At 37.8% G+C, this 12816-nt stretch overlaps 1 protein-coding gene across 1 annotated transcript in view; it reads right to left on the bottom strand.

The window, feature by feature from the left end:
• Positions 1 to 12816, bottom strand: part of ARMH4 (armadillo like helical domain containing 4) — a 98590-nt gene that overhangs the window by 69686 nt on the left and 16088 nt on the right. Inside the window, exon 4 of the mRNA XM_054567507.1 lies at positions 11779 to 11991. Coding sequence (XP_054423482.1) covers positions 11779 to 11991 — 213 coding nt within the window. The remainder of the gene's footprint in view (positions 1 to 11778; positions 11992 to 12816) is intronic.

The raw sequence follows: 12816 nt of genomic DNA, 5'->3' as shown, positions 1-12816 counted from the left end.
ACTCTTGTTTTTACAGCTTAAGTTGGGGCTGTTTAGCTGATTAATATTTAGGCTTTGTTCTTTTCTCATTAAAGCTTTAAAGACTAAATATCTTCCTTTAAATATCTCTTTACCTTCATCTTACAATTTTTGATATAATAGTTCACTACAATTCAGTTCTAATTATTTTTATTTTCTATTATGATTTTTCCTTTGATCCACAAATTTAGAAGTATGCTTTATAAATTTTTAATTAATTTTTAATTTTTAAAGTGTGCAATTAATCATTTTTATTTTTAATTTCTAACTGCATTGAAAAGCCATCAGGGAATGTGGCCTGCATATATCAATTATTTGAAATTTATCAAGATTGCTTTATGGACTAGTACATAGTCAATTATTGTAAATATTTAATGTGCACGTGAAGATAATCTATATTCTCTAATAGTTGGATATAGTTTTTTATATATGTCCATTAACACATTTTGTCTTAAATTTTACTTTGTTTGAAAATTTCGGCAAATCAAATTCTATACAGAAAAAGGATTATGTATCATGATCATCTGGACTTATCCCAGAAACACAAAATTGTTTCCGCATTTGAAAATCAATCAATTTAATTTGCCACATTAACAGAAAAACCGTATCATCATCTACATAGGTTCAGTACAATAGATTCAATAAAAGCATTTGAAAAACTCCAGTATCCATTTGTAACCAAAACTCAAATAAAAAAAAAAGTTTTAGCAAACTAGAAAAAGGAGAAAATTTCCTCAAGTGGATACAGGTATCTACAAAAAACCCACAGCCAGCATCATAGTTAGTCCCCTTGTATTTACTGTCATTATTGATATATGAATTTGTTCCTTTATTTGTTCTTTATTGATCTTCCAGGTCACTACTTTCCTATTGCATATTTAACCATTTAATTATTGAAGGTGTTTTCGCAACAATTATATTTTCATGTTTTATTTGGTTCTTTTTAAAAATCTGCTGGATCATTCTTATTAACCTCTTTACTTGCTCATTTCTGTGATTTCATCTTTTATTTCTTTAAACCCTTTATACATGATTATTTTGTATTCTATTTTGATAGTTTTCATATCAAAGTTCCTAGGTAGGGAATGGGTCAATCAATTGTTTGCGTTTTCTGCTATGGCTGTTTGTCTCCCTTTTTGTTCATCTTTTATTACAAGGTTATACATTCTTGGTTTTAATCTGTGGGAAACCCATGGATCTCAATTGGGCATATTTTTTTCCAAAGGGGATTTACATTTGCTTCAGTAGAGAGTCAAGTTGTGGTACAAACCTGGAACTACTCTATTCTCCTTATAAAGACACAGGCTTAATGTGGGAGTGTCAATCCAGGTCCCTCTATCTGCTGCTTGCCCAAGTGCGGACTCCTGATATTGCTAGTTCTCCTCAAGCACCTCGACATTTCCAGTGTGCTTAGTCCTTAGAGCTCACTCCTTGGGTTTCAGCTCACATTTGAGATGAATCAAGCTAAAAAGTACAATTTTTTGAGATTTTTCTGACCACGTGCAATCTTATTCATGCATTAAAGCATATGTTTTACCCAAGATCTAATCATTTTGCTATGGTAGGTTCCATCAAAGCCTTCATCAGAAGCTGAAATCCAAATAATGTGCTTTCAAAAGCAACCGTATCATCTCCATTTGGAGTGCGTTCAACAAGTTGAGTAAGAGCTCTTAATAGCTTTTCAAATGCCACTTTCAAATTCTCCAATTTCAAACACTCGTAAGAACGTCTGTAATCTGGGGTGCATTTTAAAATTAAATAAAAATCTCAAATGTTATTGTTCATTAAATATTCTGCTTTAAACATTTCTGTTAACTTATTCATTTCTCTTTTTTTAAATGTCTCCTCACAGTGATTTTTAAAAACCCCCATATTAGTATATACAAATTTTGTAAGAACTTCGTACTAAAGTTTAAACTTCCCATGAACTCTATAATAATAAATAATCAGAAACTTCCTCCATTCTAACCTTAACAATATTTTAAAGGTACAAGCATGAGAAAATTAAAAAGCTGTGACAAGATTATCTGTGCACTTCAAACACATGGCAAAATGTTTTAGATTCAACCCATGTTTGAGATAGATGTTTAAATATTTTCTTACTTCGTTTAATATTACTTCCTTTAAATTAGAGGATTCTGCTACTGATAACGTCATCTCCTACATCTGGTTAGCAAGTGAAGAAGATCAGTCAGTGTACATAACGACCCTCACATTTACTGATCATGACATAATCACTGTTCAGCCTTGACTCCATGTAATTGGTGTTCTCCAGTATCTTCTATAAATCCTACCCCAAATTAAATTGAGTTCTTAATGGATTCAGCCCTAGAGCAATAATTATAAGTTCCAGAGTCTAACTTCTGTTCATTAAACAACTCACTTCGGTTTCAGATGACAGCCTTTCATGTATTTCCCTCTGGAAAGTAAGACTACAGCAATCCTATTCTATTTCTCATGGGTGCTATAAAGAGAAGTATAGAAGCTATACTAATATTGTATCCATAAATTTTGAACCATCTAGAATAAAGCCTTTCCCTTCAATAATTTAGGAGTCTTAAAGGAATGTTGCTCTAGGCAAACAGATACAGAAGTTGTATATAAAAATCCACATATACTCAAAAGATAAATTACAGGTTGGTTAGGTTGATTATCAATTTTTCAAAACTATGTATGAAAGTAGATTTCCCTTTCAAACTTCAAAATATGACTCAACTAATCAAGGATGAGATTCACATATTAATTTGTGGAAACATGTTTGTTTTATCATACCTGTGTGCACTTAGCCCCCGGAAACCAGAGATGCTGTCTTATTTTTCGTGCCTCACCTCCAAGAGTCACTGTGTCTTACACAAAATAAGGCCCTCAATATAAGCTGGTTGAACAGAAATAAACTGAACAACACTTTAATTATCTTCATCTTCAAAACAAGTAGTAATTCCTTTAAGGGCTCTGATGTAATGTTTAACTTATATAATGCTTCAAATGATTATAATACCAACTTTTTAAAGGAAGCTCCAACTGCATGCTTTAGTCACACTGGGTTAAGGGACTGGCCTTACAAGGAGAAATGACCTTTGTCCAAATTAACACCAATAATGTTTCCAGAGAAGGATCCCCCTCTGCCCACCTTTCCTTTCTTTCCCTCCCTTACATTCTTGCTTCCCAAAGTAGGTTTAAAAAATCACTTAGTCCTGGTTAGTGTGGCTCAGCTGGTTGGACTGCTGCCTTGTAACCGAAAGATTTCAGGCCCAATTCCCAGTCAGGGCACATGCCTAGGTTGCAGGCTTGATCCCCAGTCTGAGTGCATACAGGAAGCACCCAATCGATGTTTCTCACATCAATGTTTCTCCCTCTCCCTTTCTCTCTCCCTTCCTCTCTCTCTAAAAGAAGCAATGAAAAAATGTAAGCGGGTAAGGATAAAAAAAAAACCACTTTAGTTTATTGACTTACCCTTACCCGCCTGAGTGCAGAGGTCAGTATGGATTCCAACGAGAAAGAAAGAAAATAATGTTAAACCCCACAATGGGATGCAAGCAATCTAAGCAAATTCCTACGGAATTTCTTTCTAGTAGAATGTGATTGGGAACCACTGCTTCGGTCATATAAAAAGTGCTCAACTTCAGGCCTGAAATAAGCACTGGAGTTAAAATAATAACAACAAATAGAGCAAGTTAAATAGGAAGCACATCAATTAAACAAGGTAATGGTCCTAAAACCATGCACTTCATCACTGACCACCGGGTACCTACTGGCCATTGTGGGCACAAGGCAGAAACATCTGACTCTGCCCTTAAGGAGGTTTTAGAAAACTCAGTTGCGAGCACAAACTGATGGTCAATGGCTGGGAAGACTTGTCTATTTTTGGTGTGCATATTCAAAAAGAGAAGTGATAAGCAGGCCCTGGCCAGGTAGCTCAGTTGGTTAGAACATCATTCCAATAGCCAAGGCTGTAGGTTTGATCCCTGGTCAGGACACATTCGAGAATCAACCAATAAATGCATAATAAGTGGAAAACTTAATCTTAATCTCTCTCTCTCTCTCTCCCCCCCCATATCAATAAATTTTTAAAAAAATTATCAGCAAACACTTGAATTCCTTCCTGACACTTTAAAAAATCAGAATACTTCACATAAAAATCATAATTTTCAGATTATCGTGGAAAAGTTCTGCGATCTGGCATCACTGAGCTCATTGTCTCCTCTGGCAACAATACCAAGGGCAGCTGTCTGGACCAGAGGGAGTGTGCGCTCTCTATTGCATCACACTCAGCACTCCCCAGTGTCTTAGGCACCTTCTTCTTTGCTTACTTACATTGTCTCCCTAGCCCCTGACCCACAGCTGCATGGGGAGGTTGTGAACATTTCATTCTAACAATCAACCCCTGTCTCCCTCTTTACTGGCTCGGGCACCTGCCTCAATGGGCCTCTGTTAAAAAGGGGGGTGAGGCCGAGGAGCAGCAGTGATTCTCTTATCCACAGACATTCAGAAAAGAAGCACAAATAGCACAGGTGATGTGAAGCTCTTAGCCAAGAGGAGTAATAATACACTGCTAAAATACATCGCAGAGGAAAATGGAGAGATCACTCAGTTTAACACAGAATGAAAAGCAAGGAAGAAAAAGAAGTTAGAGGATGAAAAAAAAATTCAGTGGAGCCAGCAGAGGCTGGAGGAGTGGAAGGTGAGAATTAAACTCTGCCACCATTTGGAAAAAGCAGCCTTCAGCAGACAACTACTTTTTTATTCCTTTCTCCCTGGAAAATGAAAAATACAACCATTTATTCCTTTTGCCTTTATCCAGAAGTTAAAGGTTGGTAAGAGGTAATTTTAAAAAACAATAAATACAAGTAGTATATAAGTGATATATAATTTTAATTGGTAGATGATGCAAAATATTTGTGTTATGTATTTACCCCATGTCATGCATGTATTTATGACATGCAAAATGTTACCTTATTCTCATGCAATATCCCTGCTTTACACAGAAGGAAAAACTGAAGTCTAAAGAAAGTATATAATTTGATCAAGATCATAGCGCTTATTCGTGATGGAGCTAAGACAAACTCAGTTAAGTCCATTTGAGACCACAGCCAAAGCTATCTCCTTTTTCTTTTTTTTCCAGAGCTATTTTCCGCTGCCTATACTGCTCATCATTGTGAACTGGGTGGTCTCAGAGGCTTCATAAAGGAGGATGAGTTTGCATTGAACTGTTTCTGTTTCTCCTTTCCTATCCTTTAACTTCAACTTCACAGCCCTTGGTTTAAAGAGTAGTATAGCTCTTAGTAGTATTTGCCACAGACTGTCAGAATGATCCTATTATCATACGAGTGTTTCTCCTGTATGGTGAGAACAGTGTTATATTGCCTAGATATGGATCATGCCTCGGTTTTAACAGAAATGGGATTTCCTCTGGAAGGCAGGATGTATAATACTCGGTGTCAATCATGAAGTCGTCTGGCTGTCAATTGCCTAGGGATTGAGGGAGCGTCCTTCAGGGAAATCAGGACAGACATAGATGTGTGGGGTTGGAGGCTCCCTACTCAGTGATGGACCCTAAAGGAAATTTACATTTTGATCTTGGCTCTATACTATGTGGAGGCAGAGATGGAGAGGAGAATATGAATGACCCTCTGTACTGGAAACAAGCCAAGCCATGAGAGGCCAGAAAGCCTGGCAAGGTGCCTGAAAAATCGTTCCAGTGCTTTGGGTATAGAATATAAATAACTTTCTCAGAGCGAGCATGGACTGGGGCAGGGCATGGGAGCCCAGGGAGCTCGTTAGCTAAGGTAAGGTCGGAGAGGGACTTGTATCTTTTGAGCCTAATTCATTTTATGTTTCTTTTATTTTCTTGATTTTATTGTTTTGTTGTTCCCTTAGGTTTGAGCCAAGTAGTTTTAAGTTACGTACTAATTTCAAGTGAAACAAGTGAAAGGGTCTCCATCTATGCTTCAGTCAGCGTTTTAATAGGAAGTGGGACTCAGAGAGCAGGTGAAACAGATACCTGAGAAAACCCACAGGGGGCAGCGCCAGGCCCTCTGCCTACCTGGAGAATCTCCTTCTTGTGCTAAAACCTTGGAAGTTCCTTATACTGTTTTTATAAAAGAAATTTCCATAGAATATTTTTCTTGCAGGTATCAAACAGTGTAGAGGGAAGTAGAGTGGCTGAAGAAGAAAAGGCACTAATAAATGCAAACAGAATCAATGTAAATCTTTCAGGACAAACTTAATGTCTCCAAGTGTGAACATTTTTAAAATTTTATAAGACCATTCAAATTGATGCACTACGTTTTGCTTCCAGTCTCTTCCTTCGGGGCTATATATGCAATTACATGTTAGGATGTAGTCTGACGCCAAAACAACTTCATGGTTATGAATACAGCCTGAGAAAGTGCAGTTGATAATATCCTTACATTATTTCACACATTGTTAGAGTTTGTAATTATTTATACTCCAATGCAATAAAATTCTCATGTTCACACCAGTAAAAGAAGAGTTACATCTATCCTTATACTGAAAAAATCATGTCTTTAAAAAAAGGCCTGATTTTCTGCAAACATCTAAAATGCCTTTGAAATCTCCACAGTCCATGATGTAGTTGCAGACTACATGTTTGCTTCAACAACTGCATACAACCACACATGGAAAGCCCTGCCTGGTCCAGGGTTCCCCGTGATTCTCAGCCCTGGGGTATGAGCCCAGATGAACCACTCAGAACCAATCCTTTTGCCTGAGATTCTGAACAGTCCCCTCAGACAGACATAGTGTAGCTTCCTGTAAAAGGTATTTATTAGCTTGAGGCCATGTACCTGGTTGCCTCTGCTACATTGAAAAATAGTCACTTGTATTATTAAAAACTATTCTTTTTTTAATTGAATTTATTGGAGTGACATTGGTTAATAAATTTATTAGGTGTCAGGTGTACAATTCTGTGATGCATCATCTGTATATTTATTGTGTGTTCATCACCCAAAGCCAAGTCTCCTTCCGTCACCACTTAACTCCTCCTTGCCCTCTCCTTCCTCCCCTCAGTCCCCTTTCCCTCTGGCACTCGCCATACTGTTGTCTGTGTCTCTGGGGTTGTTTGTTTTGGTTGTATGTTCTGTTCTGTTTTGTTTTGTTGCTTAATCCCTTCACCTTTTTTACCCAGCCTCCCAACCCTCCTCCCCTCTGACAGCTCTCTGTCTGTTCTCTGTGTCTATGAGTCTGTTTCTACTTTGTTTGTGAGTTTATTTTGTTCATTTGATACCACATATGAGTGAAATCACATAGTATTTGTCCTTCTCTGACTGGCTTATCTCACTCGGCATAGTGCTCTCCAGGTCCGTTCAGGCTGTCACAAAGGGAAAGATTTCCTTTCTTTTACAGCAGAGTAGTATTCCACTGTGTAAATGTACCACAGATTTTTTTTCCACTCATCTACTGATGGACACTTGGGCTGCTTCCAAATCTTGGCTATTGTAAATAATGCTGCAATGAACATAGGGGTGCATATATTCTTTCAAATTAGTGGTTCGAGGTTCTTCAGATATATTCCCAGAAGTGGAATCACTGGGTCATAAAGCAGTTCTATTTTTAATTATTTGAGGAAACTCCATGCTGTTTTCTACAGTGGCTGCACCAGCCTACATTCCCACCAACAATGCACAAGGGTTCCTTTTTCTCCACATCCTTGCCAGTGCTTGCTGTTTGTTGATTTATTGATGAGAGCCATTCTGACAGATGTCAAGTGATCTCTCATTGTGCTTTAATTTACATTTCTCTGATAATTAGTGATGTTGAGCATCTTTTCATATGTCTAATGGCCATCTGTATGTCCTCTTTGGAGAAGTGTCTATTCAGGATCTTTGCCCAATTTTAAACTGGATTTTTTTTTTGGTGTTGAGTTTTATAAGTTCTTTATAAACTTTGGTCAGGACACCTTCAAGAATCAGCTTATCAGCTGATATCATTGGCGAGTATGTTCTCCCATTCAGTGGGTTGTCTTTTCATTCTCTTGGTGGTTTCTTTTGCTGTACAAAATCTTTTTAGTTTGATGTAGCCCATTTGTTTACTTTTTTCCCTTTGTTTCCCTTGCCTGAGGAGATATATCAGAAGAAATATTGCTACGATAAATGTCTGAGATTTTACTGCCTATGATTTCTTCTATGGTTTCATTTATGGTTTCTAGTCTAACACTTAAGTCTTTAATCCATTTTGAGTTTATCCTTGTGTATGTTGTAAGAAGGTGGACTTGTCTCATTTTTTGCATGTAACTGTCCAATTTTCCCAACACCATTTATTGAATAAATTATCTTTACCCCACCGTATGATTTTGCCTCCTTTGTCAAATATTAATTGACTATAAAGGCATGGGTTTATTTCTGGGCTCTCTATTCTGTTCACTTATCTATATGTCTTTTTTTTAAAAGGCCAGTACCATTCATAAGTAATTAGAAATTTTACTTCATCATTTTGTAACAGAGAAAGACATTAATATTCAACAAAAAAGGGCTATCAATCTATACAGAGGTCATGTCCAGAAATTAGTTTATGTAGTGAGATATATATATGTATATAAAAAATTTGCCATTATCCTATTTTGAATAAAAAATTAGAATACATTTATCATGTTTATATTTCAAAGATGCTGAATACAGCCCTAGTAGAGTTATGCCTGAGATAAGTATAATGCATTTTTTCTCACCCCGAAAACATTTATTTCCTAAAAAAATTTACAGAGAAGTAAAGAGTATCAGGCAAGATGACAGGTAAACCATTATCCCTTCATAAATCAAACTACATTTTTGCTGACAATGCAAAAAACACTGAAAGAGGCACAGCACAGCATGCACTTACGGAGGCCGGCTCTCTGCAGTGCCTGAGAGATGTCAAACACACCGAAACGTCTCCCCCTCCGCCAGGGCACACCTCTCAGGGAGGTGTTCCCGAGACAGAGCACGGCTGCCTGCAGAGCCATCTGGAAAACTCCTGTTATGTTTTAAATTCTGTCATGCGCACCCCCCCCCAAAAAAAAATACATTCAAGCTCCAACCCCTAGTACATGTGAATGTGACCTTATTTAGAAATAGGGTACTGGCAGATGTAATCAAGTTAAGATGAAGTTATTGGGGGGAGTCTTAATCTAATGGCTGGTGTCCTTATAAGACGAGGGAAGTTTGGGCAGAGAGACACAGACAGGGATGATGGTCATGTGAAGACAAGGACAGATGCTTCCACAAACCACGAAATGCGTGAGGCCACCAGCCAGAAGAGGCAAAGGATGATATTGCCCTAGAGGCTTTGGAGGGAGCATGGCCCTCCTTATTCCTTGGTTTCAGAGTTCTAGGCTCTAAAACTTCAAGAGAATAAATTTCTGTTTTAAGCCATCCAGTTCGCAATACTTTGTTATGGCCACCATAGGAAACTAATACACTCCCTTAGTCATTATGTTGTAGAGACATAAAGGAGACAAGAAGACAAAAAGGTCCCATGTAAATACAATTTTAGGCTCATGTGGGCCATTAATTATCTCTTAAAAAATAAACATTCAGAAATTTCCACAAAGGTTCTTGCTCCTGGGGTATCTGGTATCTAATAAGGGCAGGTCTTACCCACACCCCACTGGGAAAAATATCCCACTCTCTGGAGATGTGCTCCTGTCCCTGAGTGGGAAGATATTAAAATAACATATGAGGAGTTTGATCATGTAACTAAATAAACACAGATCTGAAACTGGAGAATTATATGTCATTCCTCAACATGTCACAGAAATTAAAACTTAAAAGGTAGGTAACTTGACATAGCACAACTCACTGTTCTAGGAAAGCATTAATGATCGTCCGGTGGGTATAATCCTATGGTAGAATTAAAAAGCTTCACCCAGTCAAAGATGTAGGCTGCATCTACATTTCAGGGCAACATGGAAAAATGTGCGAAAATGGAGGCCTCCAAGGCATCCAGGAACCTAGAAAGTTTGTAAGTTCAAATAAGTGGAGTCACCTTAGTTTTCAGAGGATTAGATGGACCAGCATAAAACTAAGTGTGAAACTATTAATGTATTCTAATTAAAGAGAAATTGTCTCAGTATTTAGGAGAAAAAGTGTGTTCATTCAAAATCTTAAACACAGCAATGTAGTGGAAAGAATACTTTCTAACCAAAAAAATGTCATTTGTAAGCCCTGACAAGGATCATAATTTAGATGCAAAACTGACAAAATATATCCTCTAAAGGAAGTTGAAATTGAGTTGTATAGAAAAACTTACTCCAGAGTATCTTAGGCAAGTTAAGAAAATTCTCACATATTTTGATACAACTGTCATCACCTACTAAATTTAGAAAATTATTGCAGTTTCACAAGTATGGATTATTCCTAAATATATTTTTTCTCTGATTTAATGTGCCCTGCTGGGTAAAGCTGTCATCTCTAATTGAGATTAATTTTGGGAAACCTGCTTTTTCCAGATGGTATTGAGAGCATACATTTAATACGAGACTAAGCTCAAAGTCATTTGATTTTTATCTTAATGTGAAGTGCAAAAGCTGTTAGCCCCTGAGCTTGCTTTGATCCATTTTTTAAACCACAATTCTACGGAATTTTCCACACTACTCGTAAAATGTCACATTTCTCTGTCGGAAAACTACAGTGTAACCCTGAAAGTCTACCACACAGTCGGCCGAACCACCCTCCCTGCTGTAAAGTAGATAAAATATAAAATAACAGCACATCCTATGTCTTTACTGTATCAAACACATGGCTATCTTAGTGCCCAAAAGCTTACCTGTCTTCCAGATTAGTTTAAGAAACTCGGCACTAAAAATCTGTGGATATTCTGTACCTCTAGCCAGAAGCTATTCGCCTGCCAAAATGCTGAGTAATTGAATGGTCCATCGCCATATTTCCAGTCTTCCTGTTTGTGCAGCTGTGCTCCAAGCATCTTTTTCATGCTCAAAGACAATGTCTTGGAAAGTATAAATTGGCATGAATTTCTCAGTCTTAACAGGTGATGAGACTGCCTATTTCCAAATAGTATAACATCCTAACCCAGAGATGTTATGAATAAAAGAAGAGAATAACCCAACTTAACAACCAGAACACTGTTATGAAAATACAAACCACGTTAAAACCTCCATCCAAGAAATCTGGTGGAGAAACTCAAGTTTTCCATTTAAACCAGTATTCTCAATCCGGCCTGCATACTGAACTCATCTGAAGCACTCTTTTAAAATGTTCATGCCAGATCCCATCCCACGCAAAATGAATTAGAATCACTGGGAGAAGGACTCAGGCATTAGGGTTTTTAAATCTCCCCAAGATGATTCTAAACTTCAAGCAGTAGTCGAGAAGTAATGATCTAGGCCAGGGGGGAGCAAGCTTTTTCAGTAAAGGGCCGTATTGTCAATATTGTAGGCTTTGTAGGCATTTAGTCTGTCTCAACGATTTAACTGCTGCTCTGGCACAAAAGTAGCCACAGACATGACATAAAGAACCATGTGTGGCTGTGTCCTAATACAGCTTTCTTTAGGAACACTGACATTTGAATTTTATATAACTTTTCCACGTCACAAAATATTCTTTTGGTTTTTTCAATTATTTAAAAATGCAAACACCATCTTCACCTTACAGGCCACATAAAAACAGATGGCAGGTCAGATATGGCTGGGCCATAGTTTACTGATCCTACCCTGCAGATTGAATCCACTTCTTGATCTTTCTTTAAAACATTTGCTCAGTGACTCATTTAATCAGTCCTAGGAAAGATGCCCTTCAAAGTATGAATTACCTTCAGATTCAAGCTGGTCCAGGCCATATGGGGCAGCTGTATTAACAAGACTGATGGATGGAACAAGGGTTCTTCTCTCAGAGGAAGCCTCAGAATCAGAAAGCTCTGGAGAAACGCTAGGTGCCTCCTCCATTATTCCAGGGCGTGTCACTGGAGAGCCAAAAACTGGTGTGATCCACTCCTCCTTCGGCCCTGTGACTGTGTCCTTCAGGTCTGCCAAACACAAGAGACAGGACTTGACCCAAAGATGATCATTATGGGAAATGTACACTTGTGCTTTCACTTTTCAAGCAAGAAATCATTCATGACACTCAGACCAGCCCCCCGCCCCCGACCATGCTGCAGCGGTCCAGCCACGCAAAGCAAACGCTTTATCCTGCAGGAAAAGATATGGTCTCAAATCAGACCTTTGTTTTTAAATTTGAATTTCCCATTTATTCTATGGGCAATATTATGGATTTTTTAGGACTGTGTTTCATTTATCACCAAAGATAGAAAATTTAACACAAATGTATTAAAGTGTATGCTAAAGACTACTTTAAAAAAATCAAGTCAAAGAGTAAGAGCCTAGATCTGTGTCAGGAATATATTCAAGTTCAAAGCAGCCAAATTTAGCCCCAGATCTTCCCAAATCTAAAAACTCTAGGAGAGTAGTATTTTGCCAGCCTGGCTGATCATCACAGTCTCTTGAGGCAATTTTTCAAATGTCAATGTCATGCTTTCCACACATCCCAACTCACCGAACCGCAATCTCCTCAGGGGTGATGCCTGAGAAAGTATTTTTAAAAGCTCCCAGGATATGGATTCACAGTCTCATACATATTGCTGTCAGGAGTATAAATTGGTGCAATCACTTTGGAAAACAGTTAGGCACTGCCTCCTACATTTGAAAATTCATATACCTTATGGCCCAGCAATTCAGTTCCCAGGTATATTCCCAAGAGAAACTCCGACTCATGCACAATAGAGAATGTGGAAAAGAATGCATATGGCAGTGATGTATGCAAATAACCAAACCTGGAAGTGACTCCAATGCGA

The sequence above is a fragment of the Pteronotus mesoamericanus genome, unplaced genomic scaffold (assembly GCF_021234165.1).
Source record: "Pteronotus mesoamericanus isolate MK-2021 breed Mesoamerican mustached bat unplaced genomic scaffold, CSHL_Meso_final contig_182, whole genome shotgun sequence".
Lineage (NCBI taxonomy): Eukaryota > Metazoa > Chordata > Mammalia > Chiroptera > Mormoopidae > Pteronotus > Pteronotus mesoamericanus.
This window is presented reverse-complemented; position numbering and strand designations above follow the sequence as displayed.